The sequence below is a fragment of the Bos grunniens genome, chromosome 13, assembly GCF_055505025.1.
Source record: "Bos grunniens cultivar Pamir isolate PY7600 chromosome 13, Bosgru_T2T1.0, whole genome shotgun sequence".
NCBI classification, from domain to species: domain Eukaryota; kingdom Metazoa; phylum Chordata; class Mammalia; order Artiodactyla; family Bovidae; genus Bos; species Bos grunniens.
In genome coordinates this window covers 29,691,248-29,709,462 of record NC_141177.1, presented here as the reverse complement: position 1 = coordinate 29,709,462, position 18,215 = coordinate 29,691,248, and the positions used below count along the sequence as shown (strand labels likewise).

At 62.0% G+C, this 18,215-nt stretch overlaps 3 protein-coding genes across 4 annotated transcripts in view; 1 reads left to right on the top strand and 2 right to left on the bottom strand.

Moving 5' to 3' along the window:
• The first annotated feature begins 2,647 nt into the window (after nucleotides 1-2,647).
• On the top strand, nucleotides 2,648-4,941 carry SOX18 (SRY-box transcription factor 18). The gene is made up of 2 exons (XM_086333024.1): nucleotides 2,648-3,540; nucleotides 3,689-4,941. The coding sequence occupies exons 1-2, from the start codon at nucleotides 3,183-3,185 to the stop codon at nucleotides 4,498-4,500; spliced, it is 1,170 nt and encodes a 389-aa protein (XP_086189150.1). The 5' UTR covers nucleotides 2,648-3,182; the 3' UTR covers nucleotides 4,501-4,941.
• A 6,929-nt stretch (nucleotides 4,942-11,870) lies between these two features.
• On the bottom strand, nucleotides 11,871-15,961 carry C13H20orf204 (chromosome 13 C20orf204 homolog). Its single transcript, XM_086335187.1, has 5 exons — nucleotides 15,940-15,961; nucleotides 15,124-15,197; nucleotides 12,532-12,804; nucleotides 12,297-12,449; nucleotides 11,871-12,178 (listed from the first exon to the last, which is right to left on the bottom strand). The coding sequence occupies exons 1-5, from the start codon at nucleotides 15,959-15,961 to the stop codon at nucleotides 12,032-12,034; spliced, it is 669 nt and encodes a 222-aa protein (XP_086191313.1). The 3' UTR covers nucleotides 11,871-12,031.
• A 379-nt stretch (nucleotides 15,962-16,340) lies between these two features.
• The window catches only part of PRPF6 (pre-mRNA processing factor 6), a 34,720-nt gene continuing 32,845 nt past the window's right edge, over nucleotides 16,341-18,215 (bottom strand). Inside the window, exons 20-21 of one of the 2 annotated variants that reach the window (XM_086332932.1) lie at nucleotides 16,964-17,090; nucleotides 16,341-16,568 (exon numbers count right to left, since the gene is read on the bottom strand). In XM_086332932.1, the coding sequence (XP_086189058.1) occupies nucleotides 16,416-16,568; nucleotides 16,964-17,090 (280 nt within the window). In that variant the 3' untranslated portion in view covers nucleotides 16,341-16,415. Of the gene's footprint in view, nucleotides 16,569-16,658; nucleotides 16,743-16,963; nucleotides 17,091-18,215 lie in introns of those variants that run through there. The other variant, XM_086332933.1, reaches the window with a different exon arrangement.

Here is an 18,215-nt window from a genome sequence, read left to right as displayed (position 1 = left end):
AGCGTCCCCCAGGATTAGGCCTGCTGCTAGGCGAGTCATGCATGCACATGGGGAGTGTGCCCACTTGATTCTAGGCCATCGGGTGGCTTCCCCACCCCCATCCAGCCTTTGGGGCAGCTTCAAGGACAAACAGGAGGATCTGGGCCAGGCCTGAGCCCCAGTCTCCAGGACCACAAGGCAGGGCCTGAACTGGGTGGCCTGGCTCCAAAGCCCAGGAGTCAGGAGACCAGAGACCTTTCCACCTGGACCCGTAACTGATGGGGACCCTGCTCCCGCCCTCTAGGAGAAGGGTAGTTCTGCCTCTAGGGACTCAGTAATTCGTCCCAGCCCCGCTACTGCTCCTGCAGCAAGCCAGGCCTGGGTGGCTAGGAGCCTGTGAGGTCTATGCCCCGGGCAGTGCCTGGGAGGTCTGCCACCCCCAGAGCCCAGCAAATCTCCCACTCAGAGGCACTGAGGGGATTACCCAGAATCCCTTGCAGGCTTTGCCCAGAGCCTAGGGGTCCAGTCCAGGCTGAGAGAGGGAGCGGGTGGAGGGCCAGGAAGGCAGCGGCCACTGGACGCCCAGGCCAGCCCCCGCTCACAGAATAAGCTTGCTCACCAGCCCACATCCTGTCTGGGGAGACGGGGGGCTGCAGACAGGACCTCCCAAAGTGGGCAGCAGCAGACTTGGACCAGGTGGGTCCTGGAGACACAGTAACGTCCTCAGACTGTGGATGGACTGGGGGCCATAGCTTGGTGGCCAGAGAAGTCTTTGGGAACTCCTCCCCTGGTGGATGTCCAGGGCCAGGCCTCCACTCCCCACAGGACCTCATCTCCTATGGCAAAGTCCAGCCTCATCCTCACACCTAGGCAGACAGACACGGACACACAGACCACATACCGACATATACCTCTGATGCCCAACTGGTCACACCCATGACAGCCCTTCCACAGCCCGGGGGTGTATCCCCAGCCCTGAGGCTCCAAGGTCAGGGCCACCCTGACTGCAGCTCCCACCCCACTGTTTTCCCATCTGGATGGTGGGCCAGAGCTAATGTCAGCCTTGCCAGGCAGCACACAGAGGAGGGAGCCTGACCCCGAGGAGGTGGGGGTCACCTCAGGAGGCTCTCCCCTGCCTTGCTGAACCCCAGTTCACAGGACGTGACAGCCGGACACCTGAGTGCTGGAGCTCAGCCAAGAGGGAGGGTCAGTGGCTGGCGCCAGGCGAAGCAGCCCTCCTGGGGGGTGGGGCCCTGGTGGTGAGGTAATTCTGGCCACGGAGCTCCCAGCAGCTTGAGTTGCTAGGCTCTCAGGGACTGCAGGGGGCCAGGCAGGGCCCTGAGGGAGCCAAAAATCCACCACAGGGTCAGGGGCTGGAGTGGAGGAACCAGAAGCCACCTTCCCAAGCCCAGTGGTGATCAGCTCAGGCTCCTGCTGCTCTGGCTGAGCCAGGCCTTTGACCCCAGACCACACCCAGAAGGCTGCAGGGCGATGTCACCTCTGCCAGATGCTGGTCCCATGGACCCATCCTTCAGCCCAAGTCTTTCTCACATGTCTCTTCTCCCAGCCCCAGTCCACCCACATTGGTCAAAGGGAAACAGTCACATCTGGGAGAGGCTGTACACCCGTCCACCCTCAGGCCCCCCATTCTTGTCTACCCGCCAGGAAAAGCCAATCTTCCCCCCAGACTCAATGGGACCCCCTCAACTGTCCCCAGTCCATCAGCATGGGCTCAGTGTCCATGAATTAGGCGCCAGAGCCTGGGAGATGTAGAAACCTGATAGCAGCCACCCAACCCTACATGACAGAGCCTGCGCTGCGGATGGAATGCACACACAACTGACCTCATGGCGGAGGACCCCTGTGGGGGTGCTGGCCTCTCCCCAGGACAGCTCAGGAGCAGCAGCTTGTGGGAGCTGTCAGACCCACAGGGGACCTGCCCCCTCATAAGCCCTGACTGTGGCCTAGAGGGACTACCAGGGACAGAGGATCCAGGAGTTCTGGCCACCCACACCTAGGATCACCATCACCTGAGGTCACTCACTATGAAGCTCTCAACACATGCGATGGGGCTCCTGACGAGGTAGTGGAGCTACAGAGCTCACAGACTGCCAGTGGATGTGCAGGAGGGAAACTTATCCTACACCCCCAACACACACACACACTCACAGCCCCCTTAGAACCACCCTCAGCATGGGGGCAGGGGAGCAGCCTGCCTGGGGAACACCCGTCAGGGTCTGGGAACCCAGACACCCTCTGGAAGGGGTGGGAAGGGACTTCAAGGAGGCTGGCAGCTCCTCTGGACATCCTCAGGGGTCTGAGGGCCCAGGGGAAGGCCCCTCTTCCTGCCACCTGACCCAGCCTCACTTCTGCAGCAGCGCTGGCCTGGCCCACTGGACTGGGTAACCAGTACTACAACTGGTCAATCAGGCTCTGGGGAGGGGGATGAGGCGCTGGGCTCCACCCACTGGACCCCTTCCCTTGCTCTGCTATAGGTGCCTGCCATCCACCTTCTCCTCCAGGTACTCAGCTGCTGCGGTTTGCCGATTTTCCAGCGCTTGCGAGTGCGGTGGGGGACACGGTGAACATCTCCCTTAACCCCATGAATAGACCTGGGGAGCGGTGGGGGTTGGGGGAGGCTCAAAGTTCCCAGAGCTGCAAGTTCCACATGTAGGTGAAGGACGAGTGAGCAGGGACGCCCGGGGTAACTCAAAGCAGCTCCCTCAAGACACAAAGCACTTTTCCCAAGGTGAACTTCCCTTGGAGTCAGAATCTGCTGGGAAGACAGCCGCCCCCGCCCCCAGTTCCTGCCCGGGGGTCTGATTCTGAAAGTCTGACAGCCCCCACAAGGCTGCCCCCTGCCAAGCTTCGGGCCACATCAGCCGCCCTCTCCCACTCAGGGGGGTCTCTCCTTCGGAGCGGGTGAGGGGGGCGCCGCTTCGAGGAGGCCGCAGCGGAATCTCGCCCCGCGGAGAAGAAAGGGAGCCCCCGGGAGGAGGGGGGCGGCCCCGGCCCGCCCCGGCCCGCCCTGTCCGCCACGCCGCCCATTGGCCCCCGCGCTGCTATATCTGGGCGCCCACCCGGCGAGAGGCCACTGCCGTCCCCACCGCCGCCCGCCAGCCCAGCGCGTCCGACCCCGACGTGCCCGCCGCCCACCCTCCGCGCTCCCGCGCTCCGTTCCGCCCAGGCCGCGCCCAGCTGGAATGCAGAGATCGCCGCTCGGCTACGGCGCACAGGACGATCCGCCCGCCCGCCGCGACTGTGCATGGGCCCCGGGCCCCGGGGCCGCCGCTGAGCCGCGCGGCCTCCCCGCCGTCCCCGTCGTCCCCACCGCGCCCGCCGCGCCTGCCTCGCCGCCTAGTCCGCCGCGCAGCCCGCCTCGCAGCCCCGAGCCGGGGCGCTATGGTCTTAGCCCGGCCGGCCGTGGGGAGCGCCAGGGGACCGACGAGTCGCGCATCCGGCGGCCCATGAATGCCTTCATGGTGTGGGCGAAGGACGAGCGCAAGCGGCTGGCGCAGCAGAACCCAGACCTGCACAATGCGGTGCTAAGCAAGATGCTGGGTGAGTGGCCGCGAGGCAGGGGCGGGAGCTGGGGATGGGGGCGGGGGGGGTTCCCGGGGGACCTCACGCCGGGGCGCGCGCTGGGCTCGGCTGTCAGCCTGCCAGCTCTCCCGACGGCACCCAGCTGACCCGCGCCCGCGGCCCGCAGGCAAGGCGTGGAAGGAGCTGAGCCCGGCGGAGAAGCGGCCCTTCGTGGAGGAGGCGGAGCGGCTGCGCGTGCAGCACCTGCGCGACCACCCCAACTACAAGTACCGGCCGCGCCGCAAAAAGCAGGCGCGCAAGGCCCGGCGGCTGGAGCCCGGCCTCCTCCTCCCAGGCTTGGCGCCACCGCCGCCGCCGCCGCCTCCCGAGCCCTTTCCCGCGGCTACGGGCCCGGCCCGGGTCTTCCGCGAGCTGCCGCCGTTGGGCGCCGAGTTCGACGGTCTGGGGCTGCCCACACCGGAGCGCTCGCCGCTGGACGGCCTGGAACCCGGCGAGGCCGCCTTCTTCCCTCCGCCCGCGGCGCCCGAGGACTGCTCTCTGCGGGCCTTCCGTGCGCCCTACGGCCCAGCCGAGCTGCCCAGGAACCCAGGTGGCTGTTTCGGGGCGCCGCCAGCCGAGGCGCTTAGGACAGCGCCCGGCCCCGCCGCACCGCTTTGCGGCCTCTACTACAGCGCCCCGGGCGCGCCGGGCCCGGGCCCCTACCCCGGCCCTCTGTCGCCGCCACCCGAAGCCCCTCCCCTGGAGAGCGCCGAGCCGCTGGGACCTGCCGCCGACCTGTGGGCCGACGTGGACCTGACCGAGTTCGACCAGTACCTCAACTGCAGCCGGACTCGCCCCGACGCCGCCGGGCTCCCGTACCACGTGGCGCTGGCCAAGCTGGCCCCACGCACCATGTCCTGCCCCGAGGAGAGCAGCTTGATCGCCGCGCTGTCCGATGCCAGCTCTGCTGTCTACTACAGCGCCTGCATCTCGGGATAGGTCGTCCGGGGCACTGTGCGATGGCTCTGTCTCTCGCAGGCAGAGTTGCCACTATTTGTCACAGCCCCGCAGGAACCCGCGACGCTGGGCCTTGGCCGGGTCGAGGGCACCGCGACGGGAGGGTCCCCACGTACTGGGGCTTGGCCGGGAAGCCCAGACCTAGGACGTGTGGGCTGACCCTGCCGGGGCTAAGCTTAATCCTTTTCTTGCAGTGTATTTTCTAGAACTAGGCTGTATTTTTTACTTTGCCTTTTTTATATTCATAAAACAATATATTTAAGTTTTAATTAAACTTTTCCTCCCAAGGGGTTTCAGTGATGCAAAGCACCAATGTAGCAAGGGCTTTTAAAATAACATTTGTTTGCTGTAAAGGAGGAGCCAGGAGCTGGGTCCCCCTGGACCAGGCGAGGCCACAATAAAGCACCTCACCTTTCCTCCGAACTCTAGTGTCTGTGGTTGTTGCAGTGGGGATGGAGGGAGCTGTTGGGGGGGTCCATCCTTCCAGGACACTACCCCAGGCAGCTGGTGGGAGGCAAGAGGTGTGGGCACTCCTCACCCTCCCATCCCCAGTTCCCTGCCACTCTCTATTTTAACTCAAGCCTAATAAGGGTCAGACTACACCCAGAAATCCCCCCACACTCTCACCCAGGTGAGGATTTAACCATCCTCATCTCATCTTTAAAACTTTCTTCAAGCCCAGTGACTGCCCAAGACAGCACCTCTTTCTCAAGGAGGCTGGTGGGGTTGACGCCTGTCTGCAGACCTGACATCCTGGGACCCCAGTCCATCATTCTCACTCAACCTGGTGTCCCAAGAGGCGGTAGCACCATGACCAATCCCTGCGGCCCCCCAGGGTGACCTGTGCAGGCTCTCCAGTGACACAGGGCCAATGACCAGAGCAGGGGGCTCAGGCTTCCCATTTCAAGCTTCCCACATTGGAATCCATCACTCTAGCCCTGTGCCCCGTCCCTGAAGGACCGGATGCCCTTTCCGTACAGCCTCCTTGGTTCCCCCAGCGCTGGGGAGCCCATGAGTTCAGGGAAAGTTTGCAACAATCATCTTGGGAGATTCTTTCCTGGAACAGGGTCCCAACACTGGTCCTCCACACACCCACACTCTTCTCGGGCCACACAGGTCTTCCAAGAGGTCTTCCAAGAGGAGGGGTCATGTGTCCCCCTGGCCTGTCCTCCCCCAGTAGCATATGGGGCTGATCTCTGGCAACCCTGCCTGACATGGCACATGCACCCTGGGACACGGGCATCTGGCGATGATGTGGGCTGCTCCGTGGCTGCCATGAGCCTGAACCTGATTACATGTGAGCAAGTTTGCACATGCTCTGAGCATGGCAATGATGCTGTGACGGTGTGACCATGTGATTCAACGTGACCTTCCACGATGACTGTGTGTGACACCCAGTGTGTCTGAGACTGTGTGCACGTGTGTCTCCCTGTCAGCTTGGGTGTCGGTGCACAGGGGCCCACTGCCTGAGTGTGTCTGAAGGGGTGAACAGGCGATGGGCTGTTCTTATTGGTGTCCTGCCTCCAAGGAATCACCTCTCTAAACTGGCATGAGCCTCACACCTCAGCGGGTGGAATGGGGGAGCGGCACCTGGGCCCCCTTCACCCCCATCCCCACCGCATTGTGAGCAGGGCCCAGAGACCTCCAAAACAAAGGGACAGAGAAACACAAACTGAAGAGATGGATGTGGACGTAGAGAGGAGCCCTGGGCAGGTTAAGGCACAGACAGAAATGGCCTCCAGGACACCAAGGACAGTGCTGGTACACAGGAAGAAACAGGGAATGAGGCCCAAAGGGACACGGTGGTCCAGTCCAGGGGATGGGGGGAGCTCTGAGACACCAATGCCAAGTCCCGGGCTCAGGCACAAAGGCCATGTCACCCATTAGTGTGCACACTCAGCTCCCATGGCCTCCAACTCCCACTTGGGGTGGGCCTGGGGGACAGATGACCCATCCACTGGAGCCCCGGGTCAGCTGGGCCAAGGTGTGCCCCCTGCCATGGGGGTAGTCTCTGTAGGAGGCATACCCATAGTAGCCAGAGTCTAGTAGCTTCTGCCCCCTTCCCCACCCCCAGGGCAGACCCTCCCACATCTTCACCCCACTCCCTGGCCAGGACATGGCGAAGGGAGTGCCAGCCCAGCTTCTCCTATCACTGAGAGACCCCTGCCTGGGCACAGGCATCACCTCACCTGTGTCCCCATCCCAGAGATACCCATGGACACACAGAGAGGCTGACTGTCTCTCCTGTACAGGGAGCAGTTTTCTAACATTCTCCTCACCTCACCCTTGGGGTGGGGGTGGGGATGGGGGCCCCAGGGTGCCCAAGTGGGAGCGGCCAAGCAACCTGCCCCCTAGAAGCCCCTCTCTCACTGCCAGGGTAGGAGGAGCGGGGTCTCAATTTGGGCCAAGTCCTTGGAGTCAGGGGCTGGGGGAATTCAGGAGCAGAATCAGGACTTCGAACACACACACACACACACAGATGGCAGCTGTTTTCAGAGAGCAGTCAAGTGAGCACCACACAAGACCCAGGGCAGACTGGCCTCCTAGGGCCTAGAGACCCAGTCCTCCTAGGCAGGACCACAGCCTCAGGGCCTGGGTGGTTCCAGCCTTGGATCAGGCTTCCCACCCCTCCCCCTCTTGGCCCCACCCACCTGCTTCCCCTAGGGTCAGGAGAAGGGAAGTCCCCACCCCCAGCTCCCGCTGAGTCAGGCTCGCCAGGAACAGACCCAGGCGACCTAGCTCCTGGCGGGAAGTTCTAGCAGCCTGGCCTGGCTAAGTCACAGCTCTCATGCCCAGGACCCAGCCTAGCACTGGGGTGACCCAAGCCGAGGTGTGGAACCCTGCCCCCAAACTGCCCAGAGGAGGAGGGATTATGCCTGAGAGCAGGTACAGTGCACCCCTTCTCCCCAGTAGACATGGTCATCACTACCTCCACAACCTCAGTAACATCCCCGACACAACCAGACACACACCATGCCAGCATTAGGGCTGCTCCCAACAAGGCTAGGCTGGGCAGGTGAAGAGGGACTTAACTCTTTACTTGATGGACAAACACCCTAGACAGCCCAGTCACTCAGTTGACAGCCTACAACATCTATGTTATTGTTGTTTAGTTGCTAAGTCCTGTTAGACTCTTTTGTGACTTCATGGGCTGTAGCCTTCCAGGTTTCTCTGTCCATGGGATTTCCCAGGCAAGAATACTGGAGTGGGTTGCCATGTCCTCCTCCAGGGGATCTTACCGACCCAGAGATGGAACCTTGGTGGCCTGCATTGGCAGGCAGATTCTTTACCACGAGGTGTTTTCAGTAAAGTAACATAAACGTATCTCTAATGACCAAGTCTGAACAAGCAGATTAAATATCTTAATCTGCACAGCAGGCAGATTGTTTACCGTCTGAGCCACCAGGGAAGCCCAATACGCTGGAGCAGCTATCCCCAAAGGAGGGGATCCAGAGCAGCTGACCTCCCATTCCAACAGGTCCTCAAAACCAAGACTTGGTCCTCTACCCACCCGCCCACTGCCACTGCTGCCCCAGGTTGGGGATAGGCCCTAAGGAGCAGGCTCCAGTTCAGTCCACAGAGGGTTTGGGCCAAGTATGTGGGGGTTCCTGATCCAGGACTGGGGAGGAGGAGGGATGGGAACACCGATGTTCCTCCTCTTTTGTGTTTCAGAGCACAGCCCACTCTGCTTCCTCCCACCCCCTCTACCTCTGCACAAGCACCCAGCCTCCCAGGGAAGTCCAGCAAGGCTCCCCACCCTCTGCCTTATCTCCCAAGACCCCATCGCCGCCACCCACCCCGCCACGTCCAGTCCAACCAGCACAACCAGCACAACCCTGCCTCACCCCCTAGGACCCCTCCCTTCCCTTGTCCCCTCCCCCACGACCCTGCCCCGTCCCCCCATGACTCCACCCCTTGCCTCACAAACCCGCCCCTCCCCCACACAACTCCCCTAGGCCCACAACCCCGCCCATCCCCACGACCCCGCCCCGTCTCCCACGCCCTTGCCCGCCCGCGCGAGAAAACAGGAAGGGGCCCGCGGCGGCGGCGCTGGGAGGAAGCGCAGGAAGCGGCGACGGGTGCGGCGCTTATCTCGGGCCGCAGTCGGACCCCTGGCCTCACGCCCCGCGCAGGCTGGGCAGGGGGCGCGGGGGCAGCCGGAGGAGAGGCCTGCTCACCTGGTGGGGGCCCTGGCTGCCTCACCTCCCAGCCACAATTGGCACAACCGGGCCATGGAGAGATGCGACAGGACTTCACTGAACCAGGCTGTGCCTCTCCAGCCCGGTGGGTGACCCAGGGGCCAGCATCCAACCCCAGGGTGCCCCACCTCCCCCACAGCGCACAGTACCCTCCACGCCTAGGCCCTGACCTCCCCATTTCCCCCCAAACAAGGACTCGTTTTGCCCAGCAGGTGCGAGCTCTCTGTTGGTTCTTCCGGGCTTTAACTTGGGGATGGGGGGATGGTTGTTGTTTGTTTCTGTTTACAAAGCTAGGTCTTTTCCTGGAGAGGGGGCAGGATAGGGACTGTCCCGGGGCGCCCCCCCACCAGGGTCCCGCGGGCCACTGGCAGGGACAATGGGCGCCAACACCTGGCACTCCTCCCCCATGAGTATGTGCTTTGCTTCCTGGAGTGGGGGCCTCCTGTGTTTCCGCATCAACCATGGCTGCCACAGCCCTCCGTGCACACCTGCAGGCGAGGACCCCACACTCAGGCTCATAGGCAAGGGCCAAGGGCCCTCAGGTCTGGTGCAGGTGTTTCCTCCCTGGCTTTGGTAGCCCCCAGTGCCAGATGCAGGGTCTGACCAACTCACGTCCTGCCTGAGTCCTGGCTCCGTGAACGTGGGAGGTGCCTCTGTTCAGAGTCTGGCATGGCAGGCACTTCTCTCTCCCACCACCTCATGGTGCTCAGCTGGGCTGGGGTGGTGGCCAGTTGGGGAGGGGACATGGGGGAGGTGCTGTTGGGGCCCGTGAGTGGGCCTCAGGCAGGGTAAAGCACTCTGCGGTTCTCAGAAGAGCCAGTGCTTTGGGTTGGCACTGACCCCAGCCCTATGGTCTGCTGGCAGCCTGGGAAGGGGCAGAGTTGGGAGGTAGAGAGAGAGTGGGGCCCATGGGCGGGGCAGGGGAACACACAAGTGGCACAGTTGGGATTAACTTCTTGGTTTTCTGAATCCAGAGACTAGTTTGCCTGTCGTCCATGTTCCAGATGTTCTTTCAAAGGCTACCAGTCTGGGGAGGCTGTGGGACTCGGACTACCCTTCAAAGCCTGTCTGGGCCCTCCTTGCAGCACTGTGCATGGGGGGTCTAGCTCCCTGGCCAGTGCCCTGCAGCCCCATCTGCCACCCTGCACAGCCCCTCCCTCTGGGCCCCAGCCTCCACCCCGGGTGCAAGCTGCTGAGAAGGCACGCATGTAGGGCAAGGCGCCACAGGGTGCAGGCCCCAACCCCACCAGGTGCGTGCTCCAGAAAAGTGCAAGAACCAGGCTCAGGCCACATGCCTGGGGCCTTGGCAGGGATGGCAGGCACTGGGACCTGGCAGATGCCTTGCATCCACGAAAGGTGGGGCCCATCCACTGCATAAACCACCTATATTCTGCCTTTGGTGGCCTCATGACCCATGGCCCTGACCTCACCATTGAGTCTCCTATCTCTCTGTTGGTCCCTCAGTACCGGGGCAACTCTGATAGGAGCCCCCAGGGAGAAACTGCAGGTCCTGGCTACAGGAACCCTGTCTGCCCCTGTGGTTGCAGCCCAGGACCCAGATGGAGATTGTGGCCCTGTAACTGAGGCCTCTACCCCTTCTCCCAGCTCCCCTGAAATGGGTTTGCTGGAACCTGCCTCAGGCATGGGTGGATGGAAGGGCTGCCCATTGCCCACCCACCATGGCAGCAGCCACAACTGCCCAGGAGGCCACACTAAAGAGGTGTTAGGAGGAGCGCTCTCCCCACAGGCCCTGGGGCTTGGGCAGACAGCCAGGTGCCCTCGAGGAAGCAGGGGGCACAGGGGAAAGGGGAGCTTCTGTGGAGAGCCTGTCCCCTTCCTGTCCCTGCACCCAGACCCTCGGACTCTCTTACTGACCTTCTCCAGGCCTGACTCCCCCAAGCATTGTGCTCCAACCAAAGTGGGCCTTTCCCCTCCTACCTGGATACCTGGCCACAGCCCCAGGCTTACATAGCAGGAGCCAGCCATGTGACTGCTCCCCTCAGCTGCTGCTCCATCAGCATTCCCCAACTTCAAGATGAGGACTCACCCAGGGACTCAGGTCAGCACTCTGGGGTTGCCTGGACCTCACCCCATTCACATCCAAGTCTCTCCTTCAGCCTTACCTTAACTGCACAGGGCCCCCTCACACCCAGAGCGTGCTCTCATGGCCTGGTAGCCATTAGGTGAATGAATGCACCCCGAAGTCCCCACACATGGGTGTCCCTCTGTTTGGGACCTGGCTCTCATCCCAGCTCTCACACTTCCTGGCTGAGATTTGGGGCAAGTCCTGAAACCTATTGCTTCAGTTTCCTAGTTATGAACCGTGGACAGTAGTTGTTGCTGCTCTGTTCAGACTGAGCGTTTACACCCACACACTGGGGGCGATCAGGGGCAGCTGTGCCCTACTGATGGCACCAAGACCTGTCTGTATCTCTCCTGCTTGCCTCTGTCCTGTCAGGGTGCCCCCGGACAAGGGTGCTTCAGTACCTACTGGGCCTGTCCACCTGATGACAGGTGTGCCTGCCAAGCATCCGCCTTGGCCAGGTGCTCTGCCTGCCCTGTCCCCCCCTTCTCCACAGGCTGTGATCTGGGAGGGGCCACAGGCCTCCAGTCCTAGAGATCGGACCCCCACCCGTCCAGGCAAGCATAGGGTCCCAGAGCGCAAGACGGTGGGTCCCTGGTTGGTCTGTCCAGTCCCACAGAGGGGCTGCTGCCACACTTCCCAGGCCACAGGAAATGGCCTGGTCCAGCTTGCAGCCAGGGCCACAGCTTGCTTCCCTTCAGGCCCGTTTCCTTTATCCGGTTGTTTTGCTCCGAATTCACAAAGCTCAGCCTTCCCCTCCCCTCCATTTCCACCCTTCCCCCATCCCAGAGGGAAGCAGGACGGATACGCTGCTACATTTTAGGGCCAGCAGGAGTCTCCCACCCCCATCTCCCCCTCCACATTCCCGCCCCCTCCGCAAGCAGCGCCGAGGGGGAGTCCCATCCCATGGCGCCCCCTGCTGGTCGAGCCTGGGAACACCACCCCACGGCTCTGCCTTGCTCCGCGAGTGTCGGCGGCCTCAGCATCCCCTCCCCACCGAGGTGCGGACGAGGTGCGGACGGGGGCGGCCGGGCCCCACAGTTGGCAGGCGAAGAGAGGTGGAACCGGGCCGCAGCACCAGCTCAGTTTATTGGGGCCTTGCTCGGAGCAGAGGGCGGGCCCCTTCCGGGACCAGCTCGCCAGGCGGGCACTGCCTCCAATCCCAGGCCCTGGGAAGAGTGCGGGCCGCGGCGAGGGAGGGGCTCTTTCTCAGCCCCGCGGGCTCGGGGTGCTAGGAGCCCCAGGAGCCATCGGTGGCCGCGGCGCGCAGCGCGAACAGCTTCTCCCAGCAGGTGGCGACGGCGTCCAAGGCGCGCAGCAGGAGCCGCCTCCGGCCGCCCGGACGCCGGGAAGGGCGCGTCTCCGGCCGCCAGCTCCGCTGTCGGGGACGCGTCGGTCAGGGCGTGGGCACGGTCCCCACCCTCCCCTCCCCGCTAGCTCGTGTCGGGTCCCTGGGAAGGGAGGCCGCGGCCGTGGGAGCGGGCGGGGACGCGCACCTGGCGCAGCTTCCGGCAGTGGCGTCGCATCACCGCCTCAGTGCGCACCGCCACAGTCCACGCCGCCTTCTCCAGAGCCCCACGGCGGCCCCGGGCCACCGCCCCACGTAGGGTCCGACCCAGGGCCACGATGGACAGTAGGATACTGTGCTCCTGGGGAGGGAGGAGACGAGGCACTGGGGGAGGAGCCCGGTGGGGAGAGGGCTGGAAGGCTTGGGTGGGAGTGTCTCCATACCTTCTGGGCACCACATGAGACTCCCACCCGGCCCCGCCGTCGGGAGACCGCGTCTCCAGTCAGGTTTTTCTGAATGAAATGGTGTCTGAAGCCTGGTCCAGCCCCTTCGACCCTTGGTCTGGTCCACCTCACCGCGGCCTGCAGGTCCTCGAAGATAACCGCGCGGTAGTGGTGAAGCACGTCGGGGACGCTGCAGGCGCCGATCCCGGCCCAGCCCGGAGCGGCCCCCAACAGCGCCAGCAGGAGCGCCCAGAGCGCGGGCTTGGGAGGCCCCTGGAAGGGATACCGGCTCTAGGGAGGGGCTGACCCTCCGACAGCGCTTTGGGTAATGTGCTTCCCCCAGCCGCCCCCCACACACAGGGGACTCGCTGAGCTGGTATAAAACAGAGATATTGCCTAAAACAGAGATATTGCCATGCCCCTCAACAAATGCTCTAGGCACCACTGCTGTGGCAGGTCTGGGGAAAGATAAGCATCAGTACCCGCAGCCCTGCTCTGCATGCCCAAGTACCAAGACTGGAGGGCAGGGCTGAGCTAGGTCTGGGTACAGCAACAAGTACCCGCCATATAGCCTTGCTCCTGGCCATACCCTGACCCATGCCCATCAGAGCTGGGCTCTCCTCTGCTGGGCACCCAACCCCTGGCACTCTGCTCACCTCCAGATGCCCCACAGGAGAGGGCAGAATCTGCCCCCCTCTATCGCTGGGCAGCTCCCCCCAATCAATGGCTTGCTACCAGCTCTGAGAACCATGGGTCCCTCTGCACCCCCAGCCCAACCAGGACAGGGGTGAGGGCTCAGAGTTCAAGGCCACACCCCTTCAGAAGGGGAAGGCTTGCGGAAAGCCAGAGGTGAAGGGAGGAAGGGGACCATGTTCCACCCCACCAGGCCTCCCCTCCCCTAGAATAAGGAACTGGCTCACCTGGATAAGAAGCCACCACCACCACCCCCCACGGCCAGAAGCCCAAACATCAGAGAGAAAGCTGCTTGTTGAAAGGCTCCCAGCCCCCAGGCTGGAGTCACACAGCGGCTGGAAATTAATCATGCGAACCCAGCGAGACTTGGGACTCAGACAGAACTTGACTGTGAGACTTGGGACTCAGACACAGAACTTGACTCTGCTTCCCAGCCCAGTAGAAGAACCTGACCACACAGGGCTGGAGCAGGAGTCCACGGGAGCTCTGCCTGAGGCACCAGGCAGCGCTGGCTGGGGGAGCACATGCAATTATTAGCTGTGGCCCCTTCTCCAAAACTACCCCCTCCCCAGACAAGCTTCACATAATGGCCAACTCAGAGTCGCCCCTCTGCCTGTTGAGGGTCAGAGATCATAGTGAGAACAGGAGCCACTGGTGCTGGAGGGATGTCCAAGTAGGGTAGGTTGGTTGCCCAGGGGGTCTTGGGAAGGTCTGTTGGCCCTTGAGCAGGGCCCAAGGCTGAGGCCGTTCAGCCCCCGAGGACAGGGTGGCCCCTGCACAGGAGGGCAACTCCCCCTCCCTCTGTAGCTGCCAGGAAGGACAGGCAGGAGCACCCAGGCCGGGCGGCAGTGACGGGAACCAAGGGGGATTTCCCAGTGGGGGCACTGAGGGACAGCAGCCCAAGACAGCTCCCACCCCGGCGGCCCACAGCTGCTCACCATGGGCCTCTCAGGATCAGGCTCTCCCTCACTCCCGCCAGGGGACCTCGGACATGATCCTGGGGTCCTCAGGTAGGGAGTGCGGCTGCCACTTCAGGTCCAGTTCCGAGCCCGGCCAACAGAGCTCCCCTGGACGCAGGCGGAGGCAGGCGGACAAGGCTTTTGAAGTTGGCTCCTCCGAGCAGAGGAGGGAGGGAGCAGGAGGGAGGCCCAGGATCCCAGCCTTCCCCCTCCCTCTCCCCACCCCCTATCCAATCACTTCTTCAATTAACCTGACCCTGAAGCCCAGCCCTAGAGGGCTGTCTTCCCATCCAGTGGATCTTGGATTAAGCCATCTACCGGGGAGATCTCCTCCGCCAAGGCAGGGGCAGGGTGCTAGGTGGGCACGGAGCAGGGTGGGGCCCAGCTGGCAGGGAAGAGGACCTTCCTTGGTGGTCAGCAGGTGCTGTCTCTTCCAGGAACCTGAACACCAGCAGGACCAGGTGAGCAGAACTTCACCCGCCCAGCCCCCAGCTCCTCCACCCTGACGTCCGGGGGTCCTGCCCCAGCAGGTCCCAGGAAGGGGACTTCCCAGCACCTCGCTGGCCCAGCGCTCAGCTGAGATGCCTCCTGCTGCTCATCCCTCCTGGGTCAAAGGGGTCTTTCCCTGGGGAAGCTCATGGCCACTCGCCCAAACCACCTTGCAGGGAGCTGGACCACAGCACCCTGCCGGGCAGCCTGTGGACACCATCCTGCCCTACCCCCAGCAGTGCTTCAGAACAAGGGGAGCTGAGGAACTCAGCCTTGAGCTGGAACTGAAACATGTCAGTGGAAGAAAAGCTAAGATATGTTTTCCCCAAGGAGAAAAGCAGTTTCACCACCACCCCAAGGCGTTAAGAAAACGACCCCCAGGCAAATAAGAAAGACATTTGCACGTGCTATCAGAAGCTGTGGAACTCTCCGGCCCAGCAGGAGGTCTCACCTGACCTGAAGTCAAAGGAAGTGTCCAGGAGAAGCCACACCCAACTGAGAGCTCCAGCTGCCTGTGGCCGCAGCCTGGGCCTCAGTTTCCACATCTGTGGAGGGACAGGCTGGGTTTCAAGCTCTTAGAAGGGCAACAGGCAGGACCCTTCCCACTTCCTCCAAAAATGACGGAAGGAAACTCCAGAGGCTCAGTGAAGACACGCAGGAACCTCCCCACGGTTGTCCAGACTGGCCTCACAGAGGACAGGAAGGATTTCCAGTCTCAGACCACCCTGAGGCACCAGCACTTCCTGAGCCCACGAAGGGACAGTCTGATCCTGCCCCGGGCTGGACCCAGCAAGGTCTGTCCTCTACAGGCAGACGCCCGCGCCCTAGGTGTTCACAGGGAGGGCGTGCCCCCCACCCTCGGCAGCCACAGGTCAGTGACTAACTCCAACACAAGGCAGAGAAGCCCCTCTGGGATTACTTCTTACAAGAATGTGTGGGAGCAACGGCCAACCGCCCTTCTTGTCACCACAAGTGACAATCCACCCACTGCCTCTGGACCACCCTTGACCTCCAGCTAGATGCCTCCACCCACAGCCAACACACCCGCTTCCCAGAGAGCTGGCTAGTTTCCAACTGGACACAAACCCAGGGATCCAGAGCCCAAGGAAACCTCCTGTCCTCACATGGTGGAAGCATATTCAAGTCTCCAGGTAACCAGTGCATTTTCCATCCAGAGAAAGAATGGGTCCAAGAGCTTTAGGGTAAAAATCACTAACTACAAATTAGCAAAAATTAACTCCCCCGCCAATGGGAGTGACCCTCTCACATGCCGAGGGCCTTTTCGCCATCCTGTGGTAGAACCTCAGGGGCCAGGCCCAAGAGCACTCAGGAAATTCACCCTCCTGGGGTGCACACAGCCTGCTGCTGGGGGACAGGAGGCACAGACCCCCTGGGGCGGGAGAAGACCCGCACATGCAGGGGCACTGGGGTCACCTGGCCAGCTGGGCCCTTACTGTTCCCACACACAGCTTTTACCCAGAACACAAGTTCCTGCCTCCATCTCCAAAAAGCCTTACAGAGTTGCCCAGCTCTGCTGGCACTTCCTCTGCGGGGCATAGGCTCTTACGAGGCCTGGAGAGCTAGCCCTATCCAGTGTGGGGACCAGACTGGGATGGTCAAAGCACATGAGGGTAGGATTTGGAGAAAACCCGCTGCCACGAACCCCACGACTACTAGAAAACCTTTAATCAACAAGCAGGACGGCCACCACCCCCGCCCTAACCCCACCCCTGCGCAGGACACTCAGAAGGTGTTCTTGATGCGCGCCGCCACCAGCACCAGTATCTCCCCGATCTTCCGTTGCCAGTTGGCGATGTCCTTGGACGTGGCGCACCACAGCTCCCCGTGCCGGGGCTCGGCGTTCTCGCAGCGCCTCCTCACCTCCTCCCGCTGCTCCTGGGTGGGGACCGCAGATGCTTGAACCAACCCACTCCCACTGTGCTCTACCAGGCCTCACACCAGTGCCTGCACCCGCCCCCCAAAGAGGACCCACCTTCCACATCAGGCGGGGCAGGGTAGACCCCGAGGGCGCTGGGCTCTGGAAAGTCTCTGTCCAGCAGGACAGGACGGCTGTGACACAAAGACAACCCTCAGGCCTCCAGCTCCAGCCCTGTTTCTGCCACAGCCCGGAGTCCCCATCACAACCAACTTGTTAAAAGATGCCCCCGAGCATCTAAATTTCAGGCTGAGACTCCAAGGCTACAGCCAGAAAGCAGCCATGGAAGCTGTGTCAGCCGCCAGCACTTCATTCGGGACTGGTGGGTGGGGGTCATGGGCAGCAGGCGCCTCACCTCTGTGCCGTGCTGCAGCTCAAACTTGTAAAAGAAGGCCCAGGCATCCCCCAGATCTGAATCAATCTTCACAGTGCGGTGGAACCACTCCCGGGCCTTGGTGATCTTCCGCTCGCTCCAGAATAGCCTATTGAGAAGCAGCAGTGGGGGACCACGTGGCCACAGATCAGTGCTGGTGGTGCTCTGGGGCCGCGGGAGCCACGCTGGGGGCAACCCTGGCCCGCTCCATGGTGGGCTAGACCTCGAGCCTTGTGACCCGCTGCAGTGGCAGAGAGTCAGGCACAGGGACTGCTGGTCTTGACCTCTCCCTGGAGAGCTCAGGCTCCATTGGGGTGCCAAGGGATGAGGCCTAGCCACCCAGAAACCCCTCCAGGTCACTACCTGAAACCCTCCTTCCTTCAAATGTCCACCCAAGGCATTTCTCAGAAAACCACCCACAGAGCAAGAAATTATTATCTTCCTCTGAGTAAAACATAGGGAGATGAAAGTAACCAATCGGACAAAAAATTCAATCAAGGCTGTGATTAGGGAAAGAGAAGTTTCTGCCTGCTCCTCCTTTTCACCTTCTGGAACATTCTGTCCTACCAGGCATCTCCAGAAGGAGCTGAAGCCCACACTGAAAACCTGGTCTAAAAGCAGACACAGACCCCTGAAACTAGGCCCAGGAGAAGATCCACAGCATCAGAAACCGAGTCAGGGTCCTGGGAGCCTTGCCCACGTGCCGGAGAGGGCATGATGGGCACTCTGACAGCCAGCTCCACCAGCTCCGCAGTCAAGTTCCAGAGCAGCTGTGCACTAGGCACCTCCAGGCAGCTGCCTTGGCTGGTCTCAGCTACAAAAGGGAGTAATTTCATGCCTGATAGCTTGATTGTTTTTTAAGCCTTGTGGTATTCTTAATTGCTCAGTGTCAGATAAACTGTGATTTAAAGAGCACAAACCCAGATAGCAGCACACAGAGCACCAGCCTGGGAACAGCAAGGAGGGACCTGTTTACTTTACAAAGCCTTTTACAAGGTTTTATGGCAGCCCTATCAGAGTAGAGCAGGAGGTGGAAGCATAGGCGAGAGGGAAGGAGCCCTGGGGACCCAGGTGGGGCCTCAGAAGTTCGTGGGAAGCCCCACACGCAGCACCCTCAGCCCCACAGCAGCCAGGGAGGAGGTGCTGGTGGGCACTGAGGAAGCAGCTGGGCCAGCAAGAGCACACAGGAGCCTCTGGCCCCACACACCCCCTGCCCTAGGCAGAGCCCTGACAA